We start from the raw sequence: 21,365 nt of genomic DNA, 5'->3' as shown, positions 1-21,365 counted from the left end.
GGGATGTGTGGGGGCTAGGAGATGGGCTCTGGCTGTGGGGTGGGCTCCGGCTGTGGGCCAGACGCTGTCTGTGGGACAAGCTCTGACTCTGGGACATGGCCAAGGTTCCATTTAGACTCAGCACGGTGTCTGGGACTGCATGTGTTTTAGGACTTGTTTCCGTGGCGGGGTTGCAGGGGCCACTCCTGTGTAGCTGCTCTGCCCTGCAGTACATCAGGGCTGCCCCATGGTGTCTTATCCCGGTTTGAAACAAAAGTCCCTAATGTTGTGAAGTTCTTATCTCAGAGATCCTCAGCCTGCCCCTCCCCCCGTCCCAAATCAGTCCCTGGTTATTGTGGCTGTACCAGTAGCCCCAAGAGCCCATGAGTCTGCCCCCACGTGGGGAGGGCACCTTGTCTCCCCTGCTCTCTGGGGGTGTTTATCCCCCCCGCTCTCCTGCTGGTAATAGCTCACCTTAAGTGATCACCCTCCTTACAGTGTGTACGGTAACACCCATTGTTTCATCTGTGTATATAAATCTCCCCACTGTATTTTCCACTGAATGCATCCGATGAAGTAAGCTGTAGCTCACGAAAGCTTATGCTCAAATAAATTGGTTAGTCTCTAAGGTGCCACAAGTACTCCTTTTCTTTTTGCGGATACAGACTAACCCGGCTGCTACTCTGACACCATGTTCTGGTAAGTTCCACTTCACACTGAGATGATTATATTTGCATCTGATTTCCAGGATGGGAAGAAGTAACAGGAGCTATTGGAGTCAGTGGGTGCTGGCACCTCTTATGTGACTGGTTTTGAAGTAGGGATGTAAATATAGTTTAAAAGCTAACCATTTGAACTATTCAAATTCTATTGTTTAACCAGTTAGCTGATTAAAGGGAGAGAGGCTGGGGTTGCTCTGGCCAGTGAGGCAGGAGCTAGGATTGGAGTCGGCCGGCCGGCTGGGTGGGGCCATGGCTGGGGTCTGGCGCAGCCAGAGTCTGGCCACCATGGCCGAGGTCCAGTATGGTGCAGCCGGGGTCCAGCGTGGCACGGCTGGGGACAGGGTCTGGCCAGCGAAGTGGGGTCCGATGCAGCGTGGCCAGCATGCGGCCAGGGTGCGGCCAGCGCAGTGGGGTCCGGCGTGGTGTGGCCGGGGTCTGGCCAGCACAGTGGGGTCTGGCACAACCAGGACCAGGATCCAGCCAGCGCAGTCTGGTGTGGTGCGGCCGGGGTCTGGAGTGGCATGGCCAGGGCCAGGGTTTAACAGTTAAAGTTGGTTAACTGGTAAGCCTGAGGCAAGCCCCAGAAAATCATGAGATTTTTGTTTTTTAAAGATTATTGTCATGCTGTCTGGAGTGGCTCATGACCATCCGTGCCAACCTCAGGGCAAACTGTCAAGAAGCAGGACAGAGACCGCAAACTGCCTGTATGTCCTATAATTAGATATCCCCAACCAGTAACAAATGTAAACTCCTAAAGCACTATAACAGCCTTACCATGGATTCCTAGACAGTCCCCTTGGCCACTCCAATCTATCTTGACACCCAGGCAAGCTAGACTTAGTGATAATTGGTTGCTATACACCAAAGATCACAAAATATGCAGGTTACTTCCAGTCGCAAGAGACCAATCACTTACATCAGGTCAATTTATACCTTATATCTCTCACCTAAGACAACACCTATAACCAATCCTTTACTAAACTAACTAAAGATTTATTAACTAGGAAAAAGAAATGAGAGCGTTATTACAAGGTTAAAGCAAACAAACATATATACACAAATGAGTTACAGTCTGTGTATGGTTTTAAAAAGTGACAGAGTTGTAGTAATCTGCCAGCTCTGAATGTCTTTTAGCGCTAAACCAGGTTGATTCTGGGGATCTCTGATTCTGTTTCATAGCCATGTGAGAGTCCAAACAGCAAAACAGATCAAAAATTTTCTTGTCCACTATCTTTATTTCCTTCTTCCAGAATTCAAGCTACTGGGATGAGCCCTTTTGCACGTAGCCTTTTCATGGGTGTGCAGGGCCAATAAGCAAAGTCTTTGTATTGGGATGTCCTACAATGGACCATTTAATTTTGATAGGCCTTCTTGATGGGCCAGGGACGATCCCTCCTGACAGGTGCACAGTTTCAGAGCAAACAGTTGTTACAGTTATAAAGCAAAAACTTCGATATTACCTTATAGCGTGTGATAAACATATTATGTGACATTAATGCAGGCAGCAACTTGCAAACAATTCATGAAATCCAAACCCTAAACTCATGGTTATGAGTCCAATACCCATCTTAGTCACACTGACACACAGGTGACACAGACTGGTTTCCAGCAATGAATTTGTCAGTGCCCGGCTGAGGCCTAAAGCCTTGGCAAGAGCTGGCCCCTGGCCTGCCAGCGTCACAATTTCTATTGTTTTTGGTCTGCCTTTTGATTGTTGAACTCCCTGTGCCCATGCCCAGTGTGTGGGTGATCAATCATGTTGCCCACTCTCCCAGATGTATTGGGTAAGGTGATTTTGGCCCTCACTGCAGGAGCTCTCACCCCCATAGCTGCCCATCCTCTGCCAGCAATTAATTCTGCCCCCACCCAGTCCCCATCCCATCAGCTCAGCTCCCACCGCACAGTTCATCAGCTCAGCCCTGTCCAACCCCTGTTCAGTCCTCCCAATCCCCAGTTCAGCCCCCACCCCATCAGTTCAGTGCTCTCCCGATGCACCTCTGCTCCTCCTGGGGTTCTTCACCCACTCTTCCAGGCTGGGGGGCTGCAGGGACTCTTCACCACCCTCTGCCCTACCCAGGCCAAGTGCTGCAGGGAGGAGCAGGGAGGGGAAGGAGCTGCCCTGAGCTGCGGAGCTCTTTGTTCCCCCCACCCCTTCTGTGAGAACAGCTTTAGGTTGCCCCAGGGAGGAAGAGAGCCATCTCTGCAGCAGGTCTAGTAATGCTGCCCCAGGAGGCAGGTGAGCGGGATGAGCAACCAATCAGGGCTCAAATTCACTAGCACGTCTCTGGCATTGCCAGAAGGGCTCCAAGCTGCCCCCAGCCATAATCCCATAAGTGGGAAAACCTTGGGAGAGCTGATAACACTATATAACCAGAGCCCTGTCTAGCCAGGTCTCTTGTACACTGCAGAATGCAGGCGCCCTGGGCTTAGCAATGTCCTGGGGTTGCGACAGGCAATTCTTTATTGGCTTAGGGCCCAATCCTACTCCCAGCGAGGTCTGTGAAGAAACTCCCACTGACTGTAGCAGGAGCTGGATCAGACCTTTAAGGAGACATTTTACCATGATGTTATTGACCAGTGAGTTTTTAGTTTGCAGATGATACTGCACAAGGCATATGTTATACAAAGATTATTACAGTGGAGTGTAGCGTGTGAGCACAGGGCTCTTAGGGTCACAGGTACAATCAGTGCTCAGGGCCAGCCCATTTGGTTAAGAACACGGTCAGGGCTGACCTGCTGCAGATCCTAGGGCAAGCTCTGGGCCAGCTTTACTCCCACGCTGCAACACACACCTGTGCTAGAGTGGGCGACCGTTGGCACAGGCATCAGCTATGCCTGCTTCACCCCATGGGACAGTTCTCCCACTACGCATCTTCACAATTGGTCAGTTGCAAATGAGTCCAGCTCCTCTGTGATCCTTTTGGGGGGAAAGGAGGGATTCTCTGTGGCCCAGCATTTTGTGCCCTTGTCATCGACAGCAATGTCCAGTGAGTATGCAATCCTCCGACTCCAGTCCAGGAGCACCTTCCCCCTCCTTTGCACTCCAAGTGTTCTCGTTACATGATGAGCCAGAGTTCACGTTGCCTAGGATGACAGAAAAGTCAAATGACATACAAACAAGCAATAATTTGTCCGGATTCCTTTTGTGAACTATTTCACCAAGGGTGACCCACCCTATGGAAACAAACCCCTATCAGACCCTTGTTAGCAGACTGCCAGGAAGTAAACAACAGTAGACTCTCAACAATCTAGCATGACAATATTCGCATGGCTTGTGTCAGTCAATTGCCCAGGGAGGCAGTGCAGTTAATGTCACTGTGACTTAAGTTTAAAGAAATAAAAAGCAGCCCAAGGGCCAGGGAAAGAGCAGAAGGAACTCCTGCTGCCAAAAGGGCTGTGGGAAAAGGGAGAAGGGCTTTGAAATGTATTGGGATAAATAAATACCAGGTAAAATGCACAGGAACAAGGCAGAAGAAGGAATTAAGGCTGGATATTGAATAGCTGCTACGGAATCACTTTTTAAATTTGATCTCACTAAAGAGAAGAAGAGATCTTAGGACAGGGCTGGAGGGTCTTATTATTTTCTATTTCTTATTGCCCCAGAACAGCAACAAAGAGACACATGGAGCACTATAAACATGGTGTCTTGGGGTAACAGAATGGAGAGATGGCTCCCAGGGCACAGTACCTGCGGTGACACTGGCATCACAGGGAGGGCTGGGGGCAGCCTCTGATCCCCAAGCCAATGGCTTATACTCCAAATTTTTTGCTGTGTGCAGGATGGCTTGCCTGGGTGCGTCGGAGAAAGACCTTAGGGCAGGGCTTGACTGAGCTGTCAGGATATGTTCCTGGACGCAGTTAACCCATCTGTAAGATATTGGGAATGGCAGAAAAAGCCATGGAACCCAAAGAACCAATATCCTGATGTTCTTGTAGAAATGTGTGTGGACACCACCCTTTCCTTTAAATGCCAGACAGCCACTGAACCCAAACGTGACCCCAGGCTGGGTGGCTGCTCAGTGCCACAGACAGGATGATGTGCCTCGGAGATGGGGAAGCACAGAAACACTTGCATCACGAGGCAGAGCTCAATCTCTAGAGCAGCAGTGAGAGGGAGGCACCCAACAGCAGCCAGAGCAGGAGGTTGCTCCTCCGGCAGATGCACCACACATCCCTCACAGGCTCCTGCTGGAGAGGCGACAGCAGCTGCCAGGTTAGTTGCAGGTACTCTGAAGGGGACGATCTCCAAATGCAGGTGGGGTGCAGTTTCCTGCCTTCAGAGGCAACATTTCAGGAATGAGCCCCTTTGACAGATCCTGTGGACACATGAACCATGTAAAGCCTGTTACATTTACTTTACAAATGCTATATGCATCCTTATCGGAGGGCTTGCAATTGTGTTCCTGTCGCAGCGGAGGAGTTACCGGGTTTCCTGCAGGAACTAAAGTCACCAGGGTAACGAATGTCAGTCGCTAGGCAGGTGACAAGTCTGGGGACATTTTACCCTTCCCTTCCCCTCTGGGAAATGACACCGACTGGCTGGACCTGGTTCAAGGGGCTTGGGAGACAAAGAATGGAGAACTGCATAAAGTGACCAACGTGTCATGGAGATGGTCATTCACCCTTGATCCATGAATGGTCGTAAGACTGTGACTGGAGGGGCAGGTCCTGGGGAGGATCTGATCTACTCTGAAACCTGCCAGAGCCTCCAGGTGGAAGATGGGCAATGCCCAAAAGCCAGCCCTGCATATAGGCTCTATATTGTTTTTAAAATGTTTTCTCTGTCATGCTTTTGTTCTGAATATAAAATAGGACTTTGCTTCCTGAGAGCTGGCTGGCCACTGGTTTACCCTGTCATTGCCCCTGGCAGGACAGGACAGCAGGTGCTGAGCTGAAGCCAGCCTTGCTGAGATCATCACAGTGAAATGCGGAAGTCTGCAGCCGAAGGCCCCAGTCTGAAGGGAGAGGCGGAGAGATTTCCGCCAGGAACCTGAGAAAGGTGATGGCCTGAGACAACAGTGCGGGGGGGCCCTTACAGAGGCCATGAAGCAGTCAGAGGTGCAGTTACCTTGGGAACCATGACAACCCCAAAGTCTGGTTCTAGGGAGCTGGGCAGCAGAATCCAGTTCTTGTTTCACAAAGATATTCATGTGCCTAACTTTGTTACCCTGATGTTGCAGCCTTTGTCCTTCCACACCTTGTTCCTTACCCCCAAATGCAGCAGGCTAGCTCTTTGGGGCAGGGGCTGTGTCTTTCTGAGGGGGCTGGAAAGTGCCCCACCCACATCTAGGTGCTGTAAAAAAAATGAATTCTAATAACAATTGTTTGGTCATCTCCCAACACCCCTGTATTCCAGCAGCTTTAGCTGTGGGTGGAGAAAAGAATGAACGGACCTTAAAGACATTGGGGAAGAAACAGCAGCAGCATGTGGAGGGATTCTGGATGTGTGGGGCCGGAAGGGGGCACATGGGATGTCTGAGTTATGAGCTGGGATGTGTGACAATAACTACAAAGGATTGGGTGATTGTCCTGGATGGAAAACAGCATTGGCATTGTCGGTCTGGAGCTCCTGGTGGGATCGTTCACTGTGATTGCTCTCATCAGACCCAGCATAGACTCTGCACAGCCTGCTGCAGTCCGCCAACCCCTGGGGTGATGCTATGAATGCAGATGGGATGCTGAGCCACCCAGCTGGTTGTCAGAGCAGCCTGGCAAGCAGCGAGAGCATTTCCCCTCCCTTCTCTGGAGTTGTCTGGTAACTGGGTTCCTGGAGGGGCAGGACTAGACCTGGTCACTGGCTGCTGCTGGCAGCATGAGCCTTGCAGTTCCAGTCCGCTGACAGCTGGGGATACATAGGCACGGTTCAACCTCATGGGCTCCCTAACCAGAGAGGAGACAAGTACACCCTCATGCACTGAGCTTTCCAAGTCAGCTCTTATAGCTGAGCCCAGGACCATTGCACGGCGACTGTCTGACGTTTCTCCAGGACATGTTTTTCCCCAGGATTCCTAGCTGATCTGTGATTCTGGTAGCAAGCCCAGGGAATGCCATGGAGTCAAGTCAGTAAGGTTGGATCTGCCATGTCCTTATGAGAGATTAGCTATGGATGGCTTTGTGTTTGGAGTGGTTCTCTCTGTTTTGGCCTCTCTCATTATTGCTACAAATACACTTGTTGCTGTTGCTTTGTTTAGGCTGATCCAGAAGAACGGCTGCACAGGACTGTATTTTGTCTTGAACCTCGCAGTTGCAGACTCTTTGGTTGGTGTCACAATCACTGGGCTGGTCACAGACGAGCTTTCCGCACACAGACACCCCCCACCGAAGATGGTCTGCATCCTGAGGATGGCCTTCATCATCTCCCCTTCAGCTGCCTCCATACTCACCATGATCATGGTGACTTTTGACAGATACTTGGCCATTAAACGACCTTTCCAGTACTTCCGAATCATGAGTGGCCTGGTAGTTGGTGCCTGCATTATGGGTCTCTGGCTGGCTGCCTGCTTTATTGGCTTTCTCCCAGTAATAGTGCAGGGCTTTCAGCAGAGCTACGAGGGGAAGTGCACTTTCTTTGGAGTTTTCCAGCCCACATACATGCTCATCGTCTTCTGTATCGGGTTCTTCCCAGCTTTGTTCATTTTCATTTACCTGTATTGTGACATCCTGAAAATTGCCTCTCTGCACGTACAGCACATCCGAAAAGTGGCACAGGTTGGGCTGTCAGGGAACAGTCCTTCGCCTCATAACACCAGTGACATGAAAGCCGTGAGGACCGTGGCTATTCTCATCGGGTGCTTTGTGCTGTCTTGGTCCCCTTTCTTCATAGCTAGCATTGTGAAGACCATGTGCCAGAAGTGCCTCCCATACGATGTCATTGAGAGGTACCTGTGGCTGCTGGGGCTCTGCAATTCTCTGCTGAACCCGCTGATCTACGCCTACTGGCAGAAGGAGGTGCGGCTGCAGATCTACCAGCTGTGCTTGTGCGTGAAGAGGAAAGTTTTCCCTCTCTTCCACATGGAGCGTGGCCCTCGGGTTCCCAGCAGGGGTCCAGCGCCAATTCGTGCCATATCCCACCCACAGCTCCAGGAGTGATACGGTAAGGAAAGGAAATGTGGGCTTTTCTCCTCTTCCTCCCCTGGCAGAGTCACAGGCTCGGAGGGTACCGAGATGGAAGGAACTTGCTGGGATGTCTGGGCCAGGCTTTTGGGCTCCATTTTGCAGACACTGGCAAGGCCAAATTCAGCACTAATGTAAATGTTGCAACCACAGTTTCAGAAGCACCCACTGATCTGGCATGTCTCAAGTTGGGCACCAAAATTAATGGCCACTTATACAAACAGCCTTGGTCCATAGCGGTGAGTTTGCCAGGAACCACTCTCTGGCAATCAGCTCTGTGTCCATATGGCTATGCCCTCTGGACACTTCCCCTAGTTCAACACCTATACTTGGCCTTGGTTAAGGTTAAGTCCATTGACTCTTGGTTTTACCCCCAGAGTCCTGTGAAAACAGCCCTCCTCCCTCCCTTCCCAGGTTTAGGGTTTGTCTACACTGCAGCTGGAAGTGTAATTCCCAGCTCTGGTAGGCGGACCTGCATGAACTCTGTCCGAGCTAATGCTCTAACAATAGTAGCATAAAGAAAAGGAGGACTTGTGGCACCTTAGAGACTAACCAATTTAACCATACATGCATCCGATGAAGTGAGCTGTAGCTCACGAAAGCTTAGGCTCAAATAAATTGGTTAGTCTCTAAGGTGCCACAAGTCCTCCTTTTCTTTTTGCGAATACAGACTAACACGGCTGTTACTCTGAAATAGTAGCATAGTTACGACCCCTCATCGGAAAAGTCCAAGCACTCCAGGAATATCAGGCGCCGACCACAAAGAGGCTGGATATTACCGGCAGTTTGTACCCCACTTCGCAACCATTGCCACCCCTCTGACAGAGCTCCTGACCAAAGACAACCCCTACGGAGTTTGCTGGTCCAATGAACGTGAGAAGGCCTTTCAAACCATCAAAGAACGGCTGAGTAGCAAGCCAGAACTCTTCAGCCCTGACTTTCATCGTGGATTCATCATTCATACCGATGCCTCAGGAGTAGGGCTTGGGGCAGTCCTCTCCCAGGAGGTGGACGGGGAGGAACACCCTATCATATACCTCAGTCAGAAGCTGTTCCACAGAGAAAGGAATTACTCTGTTAAGTGGGCTATTACATCCTCGGGGCCCCCTTTATATTGGTTATGGACCATGCACCCCTGAAGTGGCTCAGTAAGATGAAGGACACTAATGCCAGGCTTATGCGGTGGTACTTGGCTCTGCAGCCCTACGCCGTCACCATTCACCATCGGGCAGGAAGGGACAACGCCAATACGGACTTTCTATCCCCTTCAGACAGCAGCACACTCCATGCTAGACAGAATGGGTCAGAAATGTCCCTGATGTCACCCAATTGCCTTCAGAAGGGTTACACCAGTGATAAACTGGGCCCCTCCAAATGTTTCTTGCTCTTTCTTAACTCATCCCCTCTCTGATAATTTCTTTCTCGTCTCTCTATTCCCTGCAAAGTACCAGTCTCTCTGAGGTACTACAGTGCCCAAACTGGAACACAGCACCTGTCCTCCCCCATTGTTTCTGGGACATTCCAGTACGATGAACGTGAGGGCCACGTAAGTGCCTAGACTGAGCAAATTGAATCTGCATGAGACATAGCTACTTCACAGGTTTATAAAAGCCAAACAGTCTGCTTGGCCATCAGCGCTGAGCGCGAGACAGAGACAGATGGAGGGAAATGGAGAGAGTATACTTGTCTGTCACAAAGCACTAAATAAACTAAATGCCACATAAGAGATATACAAAGCAATGTTTCTTAGCAAACAGGAGGAAGAGGCGAAGCTAGTGGGACTGGGCACAGAGAGTAACTATTAGTGACAAGATCCACAATTGTCACTGAACTCAGACACGCTGCTTCCTTCCCCTGACCTGAGGAAGAACTCAGTGTAGTTCGAAAGCTTGTACCTTCCACCCGCAGAAACTGGTCCAATAAAAAAGATTACCACACCCACCTTGGCTTCCTCCATTAGTGACAAGAACATTTTGGCTTGGGCCTCCATAGGGGAACCTACATTATTCAGCACTTCCATCAAGTGATCTAGAGAAAGGTGCATTCAGCCCTTTGCCGAGCGCTGCTCAGACCCACACAAGTGAGCCCAGACCCCAGCTCCAGAGAGCAAGCTGGAAGATCAGAACTGTGAGCGCGCACAACCAGAGGAGTTCCAAACTCAGACGTACCTGATTGTACACAAGGGAGGAGGCCTCGCCCCTCAGAGTCACACGGGAGCATGGCAGAAAATAAAAAAGCTCATGATGTGAGGCCATTTCCATGCCCGGGTTGCATGAGAGAAGGGAGTGGACACTGCAGTTTAGGGAATACAGAGAAAATAGAATGGGCACCAAAAAGAGGAGCCACTAAGGAAATGCACTGATTTGGGGCGAGATTCGACTTTGCCAGCCTTACCCAGGCTCTACATCCTAGAATCACTGTAGTGCTGAGTGCAACCAGCATGTCCTCTTCTCCCCATCCCCCCCACCCCCACCCCAGGCTCCCCTGCACTTCACCCACATGAAGCCCAATGGCTGAAATGACATCACCCAAAGAAGGCAAGATTGTTGTCCTCTGAGAGCAGCTGCTCCCGGAGCAGGAGTCCTCACCCTCCGCATGGGGGCTACATAAGCAGCACTTGCTCCCATTCTGGGAGCATGCCTGCCACAGGCAGGCAAGGGCAGACCTGGGTAACAATCAAAGTCAATGGGCAGCCGTGCCTGCTTACCCTAACGCTGAGTCAGATCCACTCCATTCCTCAGGAACATTGCAAAGGAAATAAACAAAGTAATATCAAAGGGCACATGTCCACCCCAGACCGAGGTCTCCTCCAAGAGTGCCCATTTAACACTGAAACAGCAGCATTAATGCCCAGCCAGCTTCTGGCTTCCCACAGTCCCACGCTCAGCCGCCTTCCCCACTTCCCAGCAGATTGATCCAGGGGATAGGGGTGTTAATAAAGCCCATTTCTCAGCTATGGATATAGAGCCACAGAACAAGCTTTCCCCACAGCCCTATCCTGCACCGCTCTGTCAGCCTACAACAGCATACCAGCACCTCCTCAGCCCCAGGAGCTGTGGAGGAAGCTGCCATGGGTTTGGGGTCAGGCAGAGTTGGGAGGAAAACTCCCCCCTCACTCCAGATCCCTCTGTTGGCTTGTTTTTTTCCTGATGGACACAGACACCAGCCAGGGTGTTCCAAGAGGGTATTTTGTAATTTTGGATTTGGAAGTTAAAGGAAAAATTAAGAGAAAATGAAAGGCCGGAGCATCTCATCCCATGGAGAATCCCCCAGGAGGGGCAGAGACTGGAAAGCGCACTCCATTGATGAACGAATTCTGTAATCAGTTGGCATGGCAAAGCACCAATAGGTGGCACTTCTAGGGAAAGATGTGGAAGAATATGGAAATTTGCAAGAGAAAGGCCTGCCAGGCATTACCTGTACAGCGGGACGATGATTCAGAAAACAAGGGATTGATTTGGAAGGTTACCATAGTTACACTTTCTGCACTGGGGAATTCCTGAGCCACATTAATTCTGCTAGTGCATAAGCTAGGTTAGGCAATTCATTTCCTCCTCATATCTTCCATAATGACTGGAAATTACTCTGAATTGCTATCTATGAGAGCTGACTTACAGCCTGTGCCTGCGGGGATAACAGTTCAACTGACCTGCAATCTGGGTGAATCAAGCGCATTCACACTCACTTACAGAACGGCAACTGACAGTCATCTACGTCACAACTGCACTTGGCTTTTGACATTTCAGTTGCCAGGATATCTGTGGTGGATAATGAGAGAATGAACTAAACTCCTCACACAGCATAGGCAACGGGGGTTGGTGGAGATGCTTCTAAAAATGGGCTTGATCCTTGCTGAAATATTTCCACTATGTTAATTCAGGAGAATGCTGCTCTTTGTAGGTGGTTAGGAGTCATGGAAAACTATATGAACCGTACTCAAGGAAATATGGCATGAAAGGAATGGAGGGAACTGAATCATAGGACTGGAAGCGATCTCAAGAGGTCATCTAGTCCAGTCCCCTGCACTCACTGCAGGACTAAGTATTATCTAGACCAGGGCTCAGCAACCTGCGGCACTCGTGCCAAAGGCGGCATGTGAGCTGATTTTTACCGGCATACTGCTGCCAAGCCGGGGTCCTGGCCGCCAGCCCTGCTCAGCCTGCGGCCTGTCTGGGTGAACGGAACTCCAGGCCACCAGCAGGCTGAGTGGGGCCAGAGGCCAGGACCCCGGTTGGTAGGAGCCAGCAGACGGAACCCAAGACCGCTCAGCCTGCCGCTGGTCTGGGGTTCCATCCACTGGCTTCGCTCAGCCCGCTGCCAGCCTGAGTGAACAGAACCCCTGGATGGCAGCAGGCTGAGCGGGTCTGGCGGCTGGAACCCCGACTGGCAGGAGACGGTGGAACCCCAGACCGGCAGCGGGTGAGCCGCTGCCGGTCTGGGGTTCTGTCCGCCACCCAGCTCAGCCTGCTGACAGTCCGGGGTTCCGGCCACCGGTCCCTTGCCAGCTGGGGTCCCAGCCATCTGCCCCGCTCAGCCTGCTGCTGGCCTGGGGTTCCAGCCACCCGGCCCCCTGCCATCTGGGGTCCGGGCCTCCGGCCCTGCTCAGCCTTCCTGCTGGCTTGGGGTACTGGCAGCCAGCCCAGGGCTCTGCTCCTGGCCTGGGCCCAGCACTCTGCAGCCCTTATAAAAAATTACACTACAATTAGCTTAAAAACTTGAAAACTTAAAAAAATTGTATGTTACAGTAATGGTTAAAAAATGTATAATGTTAATAAATACATAGGTTTGATGACACAAAGTAGTTGTACTTATGTGCCTGTGCTTAATTTGTGTTTTTGATGATTTACCTTCTAAAAAAATCTGGCAGGTCTCGCACCCCCAGAAAGGGCATCTCGCACCCCCAGGGGTGTGTGCACCCCAGGTTAAGAACCACTGCACTAAACTGATAAGATCTGCATTTTAATTTAATTTTAAATGAAGCTTCTTAAACATTTTAAAAACCTTGTTTACTTTCCATACAACACTAGTTTAGTTAAATAATATAGATTTATAGAGAGAGACCTTCTAAAAACGTTAAAATGTATTACCAGCACACGAAACCTTAAATTAGAGTGACTAAATGAAGACTCAGCACACCACGTCTGAAAGGTTGCCAACCCCTGATCTAGACCATCCCTGACAGGTGTTTGTCTAACCTGCTCTTAAAAATCTCCAATGATGGAGATTCCACAACCGCCCTAGGCAATTTATTCCAGTGCTTAACTATCTTGTCAGTTAGGAAGTTTTTCCTAATGTCCAACCTAAACCTCCCTTGCTGCAATTTAAGCCCATGGCTTCTTGTCTTATCCTCAGCTCAAGGGAGCTGGAGTGAAATTTGGGAAAAGGGAGCCAAGTGTTCAGGAGCGTACTCATGCACAACTTAAATAACAAGTTTGTGCAGGTGGGCAAAACTACTACATGTGCCCAGTCACCAAGTTGTGTGCTGGGGGACATGTAAATACACACTGGACAACGTAGACCAAGATGGAGCTGCCCTTTCAGGGTAATGTAATCCTGTTACAAGTCAAGTTCCCCATATCTAGCCCATCACGGAAAGGGGGAAAGTACCCAAAGAACCACTTTCTTTGTATGATTATGGGTGGGAGACAACATCCTGGAGAAATTAGACTGCTGGGTGTTCTCACCAGGATTGGGGGATTCATCTGTTACTGGGTCTCTTTGGAGCAGAAGTTTAGCAGGTGCAAATTAGATTGTATAAAAGCATGTTCTTGTGCCTGTGCAGATGCCTCAGGTCTCTGGACCAGATCCCAGGCTGACATGGGAGAGAGGAGAACACCTCTGTGGACCGAGTCAGATGAGATACAAGATGAAGGATCATGGCGCTTACTGGAAGGGGAGAGCTGTGTGATGGGAGCTGTGCATCCCAATGGGACCTGGGACAGGGGAGGAAGCCATTGCTCTGCCAGATGCCGATCTGAGAGCTAGCGCTCTGACAGAGCAGAGGGGTGGAGTTCCACGCCCAGCCATGCCCTTCTCTCTGAGACCGCAGCCATGCAATGACTTGGGGATAGGCACTGTATGGACGGAGCCTGCTCTTGAATGGTCCCTTAGAATATGTGCTAACTACTTATGCTAAACTATCTGTTCCACCTTGTCCTTAGCTGTGATACTCTTGGTACTTTTCCCAGCCCATCAGAGGAACTCTGTGTAAGCTTGAAAGCTTCTCTCTCTCTCTCTCACCAACAGGGTCCAAAAAGAGAGATTACCTCAGCCATTTCGTCTCTCCAGTCAAGACTGTGTTGGTTTTATCAGGCTCAAGAGGGGAAGAAAGTGAGCAGTGCCAGTGAGAGAGGGAAGGGGGTGTCCTGCCTGCATCTACCGCTGGTGCCTGAGTACCTCTGTAGAGGCAGCCTCCCTCACCCACACCCCGGCAGCACACTGGTGTCCCACGGAAATGCGTCCAATACCTGCACCCATAGGCACTGACTCCGTGGGTGCTCCAGTCCTGGAGCACCCACAGAAAAAAAAAAAATAGTAGGTGCTCAGCACCCATCAGCCACTACTGTTCAGCGGTAGCACTGATCAGCTGTTTGGCAGCAGGGGAAGGGGCTTAGGGAAGAGCAGAGGGCGGGCCGGGGCCCCAGGGGAGGGGGCGGAGTGGGGACAGGGTCTCAGGGCTGAGCGGGGGTGGAGCACCCCTGGGGAAAAATAGAAGTCAGCGCCTGTGCCTGCACCAGTGGTGACTCCTATTTCTGCAGGTTCCTACTCACTCATGGACCGTGGCTTCTGGCCACCATCTCCAGTTCCTTTCACTAGGACTGGTGGTGGGCTGCTTTGCTGGGAGGAACCATTAGACTTTCAAGTCTCCTGTTTGTTTTTAATTGACTTGTGGGATTTGCACATTTGGGGCTTGGGATCCTGCCAGGCCACACCTGTCTGCATGAAATGGAACCACTTCCAGCTTCTCCTATTCATTGCGCAGCTGGGGAGACTATAGCTCCCAGCATGCAGTGCTCCAGCCTAACCTCTGTGCCATCCCATCTAATCAAACTAGAGCACAGATGTAATGAGGAGGGCAGGGCAGCCACAAGATCCACCTTGGACACCACCCCTTTCTCAGCTTGCCCTAACCCACATCCTGGAGCATTCCCTGCAAGCCCAGGCTGGCCAGAGGCCACCTGAGATGCTACCCAAGTTTTCCTGCTTTGTTTCAGCAGCGGCAAAGAACATCCCGACTCTGTAGGTGTTGTAGCAACCAGACAAGGAACTAACAAACTTCAACAGGACTTTATTTTTAAAGTGGAAACCTCTTTACCCCCCTCCTTCCTGGTTCCTGTCCTTTCAGACTCCCAACAGCCAGTGCTCCCAGTTCTAATCATTACAAGCAGCATCTAAACACCACATTCCCTCCTCTCTCAAGAAACTCTCCCAATTAAAATAAACATTGTTGTTCTAACCACAGGAACAAAAATGAAACAAGACACTATACTGTTGGCAGAAATATTACACTGAAAACACTGCAGATACTACATAACGGTCTCTAGTCCAGACAGGTGGTCGTCTGGGTCTGACAGGCCATCTCTCAAGCCCCGGTTCCAGTGCAATGTCTTGTTGTGTTGACACTATGGTGAAGTCATCCAATGCAGACTGGGTGTTCGTATAATCTCCTCTTGGTGCATAGGCAGGTGCAAGATAAGAAGCATTCCATACCCACCCATCAGAAAGTCGATAGGTGTAAGGTCCCTTCTTCTCTATGATTTTAAGAGGAGCTGTGAATTTATGGTCCCCTTTGCATAAAATTCCAGGTTTTCGTATTCTAACGAAGGAACCACACAAAAGGCGAATGCCTCCACCCTTCTTCTGTGTCACTACTATAGGTGAAACCCATTCTGAGGAGTCAATCTCTTCAATAAATGTCCTTTTGAACAAGTTTTCTAAGTTCCCCTGAAACAGCTTCCCTGACTGAAAATGGTAAGCGCTGTAACTTCTGTCGTACAGGCATCACATTATTCCGCATTTTAACTTTATGCAGAAACCCATAAGCACAGCCGAGTTTCTCCTCAACCTGGTGCTGGGTCCCAGCTGAAACTGGTGTGTGTACCGCAAGAGTGGTTTGCTGAGGAAGATCAATTCGTCCATTAACTACCCCGAGATTTAAAACAGCCAATAAATCTCTGCCAAGAATAGGAGTGCCTTTGTGGACAATGTAGAACTCTGCAGTTACACAGCAATCACCAAAAGTAACTATTGCTGGCAGGCAGCAATGTACTGGAATATGGTTTTTCTAATAACACACCAAGTGAAGTTTGGGTTCAGTAAGAGGCACATCTTTAAAGTAATGCAGATAGATGGAATCAGGTAGTATAGATACTGCTGAGCCAGTGTCCAACATTAGCTGAATAGAATGTGATTTGCCTGCGGGTACAGTGGAAACGTTTACAGTGCACTTTATTTGTTCTGGAGTATGTGCAGTAGTGATTTTGTCCACGCTCAGCACAGTAACATCTGGTATTGTAACTGCATGCACCTGTTGATTGAACTGGCTGCTCTGACATGCTTTAGCAAAATGTCCAATCTTTTTGCAATGATTGCACTGAGCTACTTTTGCCGGACATCCTGTGTAGCTTACAAGGTGTTGTGGGGATCCACAGCGAAAACATGCTTTTACTGTATTTTGAATTTGCTGATTCGGTGGTTTTCTATTAGTTTTCCTCTTGTAATCATTTGTCTGCAGCGATAGTGAACTTTTCTGCAAAGGAGTCACAACCTGGACTGTGCCTCCTGTATCCATGCTCATTATTTTGGCTTCAGCTGTAGCTGACTCAATCTGAGTAGCAATGGTTATTGCTTTTTCTCGTGTAAGTTGTGGTTCTAGAAGTAAGCGTTCTCTTACATGAAGCATGGCTGTTTTCTCAATGAGCTGGTCTCTAATCATCTCATCTGCCATATTCCCAAAGTCACAAGTTACAATCAGACTCCTCAGGGAAGTAATATACTGCATTATAGTCTCCCCTATTTTCTGCTCATGCTGGCAATATCTGTAGCAATTAGCTACTACATTCAATTTTGGCACAAAAAAGTTCTTTAATGCAGTGAGTGCAGTCTTATATTTATCATCATCTGCAAGGGGAAAAGTGTAAAATATATGCTGCCCTTCTGCTCCAAGGCAGTGGATTAGCAGAGCACACTTTCTTACTTCAGAAATCTCTGTAGCACTGATTGCAAGCAGATAAGTTTCAAACATATGGATCCAGGCAGTAAAAGCAATTGGAGGCTCACCTGGGCTTTGCAGAAAGGGTGCAGCTGGGTTCAGAGGCAGAAGATCCATCCTCATTGCCAAAATGTTGTAGCAACCAGGCAAGGTACTAACAAACTTCAACAGGATTTTATTTTTAAAGTGGAAACCTCTTTACCAAGCTGCTGCTGCTGCACCCTCGGTAGATCTCACTCCACCTCCTCAACTTCCACCCAGTCCTTTCTGTTTCCTGTCCTCCCAACAGCCGGTGCTCCCAGTTCTAATAATTACAAGCAGCATCTAAACACCACAGTAGGTGCTGCTCTTGGTGCCCCCATCTGGCGCCACTGGGATTTCACAGGCACAAAGCCCAGGAGGCCCAGGACACACCTGGGGGGCGTCGGAGCTTGGGGCTCCCCACAGCTCAGTTCCCAGTTTCAGCTGGGGTAGGGGAGTGTGCCAGGGCTCAGGGCTTTAGTTACTGCTGGGGCTAAAAACAGAAGCAGAACCACAAGGAGCCCCGGTGCTCCCCCAGTAGCTAAAGCCCTGAGCCCTGGTGCCCCCTGCGGGGCTGATGCTGGGAACAGAGCCACAGGGCTGAAGGCCTGAACCCCAGCGCTTCCCCCATGTCTAAAGCTCTGAAACATGGTGCTCCTGTGGGGAAGAAGCCCTGAGACCCCCCACCCAGAGCACCGACACACCGAGGGTGAGAAGCCCCGAGCCCCCACCTCCCTCTCCAGAACCCTAAACACCCCCAGCTGCAACTCCAACCCCCCAGCCTCACAGGGCTAAAGCCCCAAGGACCTCTGTGCTGGGCCCTGGAGTTTTTATAGTATGTTGGAAGGGGACCTCAGAAAGGAAAAAGGTTGAGAACCCCCGCAGTACAGTATTTGCTGGTTTTGTTTTTGTCTCTGTTGCTGCCTGATTGATTGCTTCTGGTTCCACATGGTGTCTGGTTGACCAGTCAGTCCATAACACTGGTGTTTGTATCTTTGAGGTTCTACTGTATATAAAACAAATGGGGGAGGGAGGGTGGGATTACCATAATTCAGGTTCCCAAAAAGCGGACACTGCTGGAAGGGGAAGGGGAGCTGGGGGTAATGGGGTGGGGGGGTATAGTTGGGGGTGCAGGAGGGGGTACTTGCAACAGGAGTATTCACTGGAGGTGAGGGGAAGTGTTACTCCCAGTTACTGTCGTAGGGCGGCTGGTGCAAGCCTAGGACACAGCAACAGGCATCTGTCAGTCCCTCCTTGCAGGACCCCCTTCCTGGGGCTGGGAGCTGGGGCCTGGGTGGGCAGGATCCAGCAGCAGTGGCTGCAGGGGAATGGACCAATCAGCTGCAGATACAGGGGAGTTTCTCTGCTCTGCAAAAACCTGGACATTGCCTGTTATTTGAAAAATCCTCCTGGACAGAGACAGAGGCTCAAAAAAGAGGCTGTGTCCGGGAAAACCCGGACGTCTGGTAACCCTAGGAGATGGACGTGTGAATCCGAGGCCCTGCCAGTGGCAAAGGGGTCGCTGCTCTGTGTCAGCAGCTCCTCACAGGCCTGACAAACTCACTACATCCCACACACTGCTATCACTGTATTTAGCCATAAAGAACAATCTTCAGGGAAAGCTGGGGTCCTGCTGGTCATTACTATCATTGTGAAACGTATGCACTGAAGGTATGTTAAAAGTTAGGTCTATGTACTGAAAAGATATGCTAAATCTGCGTCCCAAGCAAGGTACACAGGCAGGCTTTGCCAGACAAAGGAATGTATATTACCTCTTCATATGTAGATTAAGCACTGCAAGCCAACACAATGGAAGTCTATTCAGATAGAAGTCAACAGGGGAATGGGAAGTCAACAGAAAAAGAACCGCAGGGAAAAGAACTTTGTTTAGAGCAGCAGTTCAAGCTAGGTCGCAGCACCAAAGTAGATTGCGAGTGTGTTTCAATGGGGTCGCCAGGGCCAGCACTAGACTCACTGTGGCCCAAAACAAAAAGCCAAAGCCTGAGCCCTGTGTTGCAGAGCTGATGCAGAAGCCTGAGCAACTTAGCTTCCTGGGGCCCCCTGTGGCATAGGGCCCCACACAATTCCCCACCCCCTAACACCAGAGTAACACCGGGCACTGGGTTCGTGTAGTAATTTTCATTGTCAGAAGGGAGTCGCAGGGCAATGACATTTGAGAACCGCTGGTTTAGAGGTGCACTTCGAGGTTTATTAGACTCTAACCGGGGGAGGGGCACAGGGACAGCACCCTATTGTCCCTCACTGAGGGAGAAAAAGGGCAGTGCTTTTACATCCAGGAACATGGATCCCAGCCATGTGGGTGGGTGACATGAAAAGCAAGCTTTGGGTGAGAAGGTGCTCCAGTCTAGACAAGAATTTTAGCCTGTTAAAGGTAAGTTTAGACTAAGAAGCATGTTGTGCTTTTGTTTCTTAGGTACCCATTGTCCATACTCAGTATCTCTTAAATCTTAATCTTTGATAATAAACTTCAGGTTGTTTTACTATAACTATATATCTGTGCTGTGATGATATAAAGGACCTGTATCTGTCAAGCTCTGCATATTCTCTTCCCTTGGGAACAGTGAACATGGTAGTTATTGTGAGAGTCCAGTGACAGGAACTGGACACTACACGGGGATGCTTGGGGTGGGAAGGGTGTCGGGGACTGGAGCGTACCAAGTGTTAACCTGCCAGGTAAAGTAAGGGCTGGCAGAGCCCTAAGGAGATGTTTGGGCGTCACCCAGTTTAGCACCAACAAGCCTCCCTCTCACAAAAGCAGGGGTGTAACAAGTTGACTCACAGTCCTGAGCACCCTGAGAAAGTGTCACAGGATGTTGATAGAAATGACAATACATTAAAATTAAGGGAATACAAAGACCCGACAAGGGAAACTAAAAGTATCATTCAAAATAGCCATGGATGCTAAGGTTAAGGATTATAAGGAGGAATTTTAAAAAATACATTAGGAATAAAGGGAATGCTAGTAATGGTATAGGTCCGATATATCATGAAGATATTAAAATTGTCAGTGACACAGAAAAGACATGAATACTTATGTTCTCTATTTGGAAAGAAGCAGGATGATGTATACACATCTTGCAAAAAGAAAAGGAGTACTTGTGGCACCTTAGAGACTAACCAATTTATTTGAGCATAAGCTTTCATGAGCTACAGCTCAGCATCCGATGAAGTGAGCTGCAGCTCACGAAAGCTTATGCTCAAATAAATTGGTTAGTCTCTAAGGTGCCACAAGTACTCCTTTTCTTTTTGCAAATACAGACTAACACGGCTGTTACTCTGAAACACATCTTACAGTGATAATTCTTTCTATTCCGACAATCACTTAGGAAAGACATCAACAGCAGCTATTAAAGATTTTTAAAATCCGCAGAATTTGATATATTGCACCCAAGAGTATTAAAAAGAATTGGTCAAGGAGTGTTCTGAACCACATGTGTTGCTTTCTAAATAAATCATGGAAAATTGGGGAAGGCCCAAAACACTGAGGGGAAGCGTTGATATTGTGGCAAATTGGCAGTACAATTATGATGGATCCCACGTTTCCTCTTCTTGGCGGGGGTTTCAGGGGAGTTTCCTGCCCCTGAACTAGGGTATCTACTGTCCCACTAGTAACCCAGAGAAGGGTAGTGGAGAGAGAAGGACCCAAGCCCACCTCTACTCTGGGTCCCAACCCAGGGGCCCTAGGGATAGTGGTAAACCCCTTGAACTAGTACTTCCTTCTTTTGGGCTACTTCCCTCTCTAGTTCTTCAGTTTGTGGGGCTTCCTGCCCTCTCTCTCTGCACAAGCCAGGTGTCTCTTTACCTAGGGTCTTGGTCTTCTAGCCAGCCACAGCACTTCTCCAAATTCTCCTCTACTTCAACTCCTCCAAACTGCACTCTTGCTCCAACTCCTTTCCCTGACTGATTGAAGCAGGGGGGTTTTATCAGGTGACTAGCTTCAGGTGCTCTAATTGGCTTCAAGTGCTTTTAATTAATCTATAGAAACCTTTCTTCCCTCTACAGGGAATAAGGTTTCTCCTCATCCTGGGGCTTACATATCTCTCCTATATCACTCTCCTTCTGGCCATACTGTATCACAATATTTACAAACAGTAAACAGGATTACCCAGGTAACTGTAGGCAAATCCCAGGCAAAGCAAATAATGAAGAAAAGGATGGTAATATAAATAATGCCAATCAATATGTTTTTATGGAAAATAGGTCTGTCAAACGAACTTTGCATCAGTTTTTATGAGATCCCAAGTTTGCATGACAGTATCTGTGTAGATCTGATAGACTTAGAACATATGATAGTCTGA

General features: G+C 49.4%; 1 protein-coding gene across 1 annotated transcript; it reads left to right on the top strand.

The window, feature by feature from the left end:
- The first annotated feature begins 6,803 nt into the window (after positions 1–6,803).
- Positions 6,804–7,790, top strand: GPR119 (G protein-coupled receptor 119). Its single transcript, XM_073358701.1, has one exon. It carries the CDS (start codon positions 6,804–6,806, stop codon positions 7,788–7,790), a length of 987 nt encoding a protein of 328 aa, XP_073214802.1.
- The last annotated feature ends 13,575 nt before the right edge of the window (positions 7,791–21,365 follow it).

The sequence above is a fragment of the Lepidochelys kempii genome, chromosome 9 (assembly GCF_965140265.1).
Source record: "Lepidochelys kempii isolate rLepKem1 chromosome 9, rLepKem1.hap2, whole genome shotgun sequence".
NCBI classification, from domain to species: Eukaryota; Metazoa; Chordata; order Testudines; family Cheloniidae; genus Lepidochelys; species Lepidochelys kempii.
The sequence above is the reverse complement of the archived record's forward strand: the minus strand, read 5'-3'. Positions and strand labels throughout refer to the sequence as shown.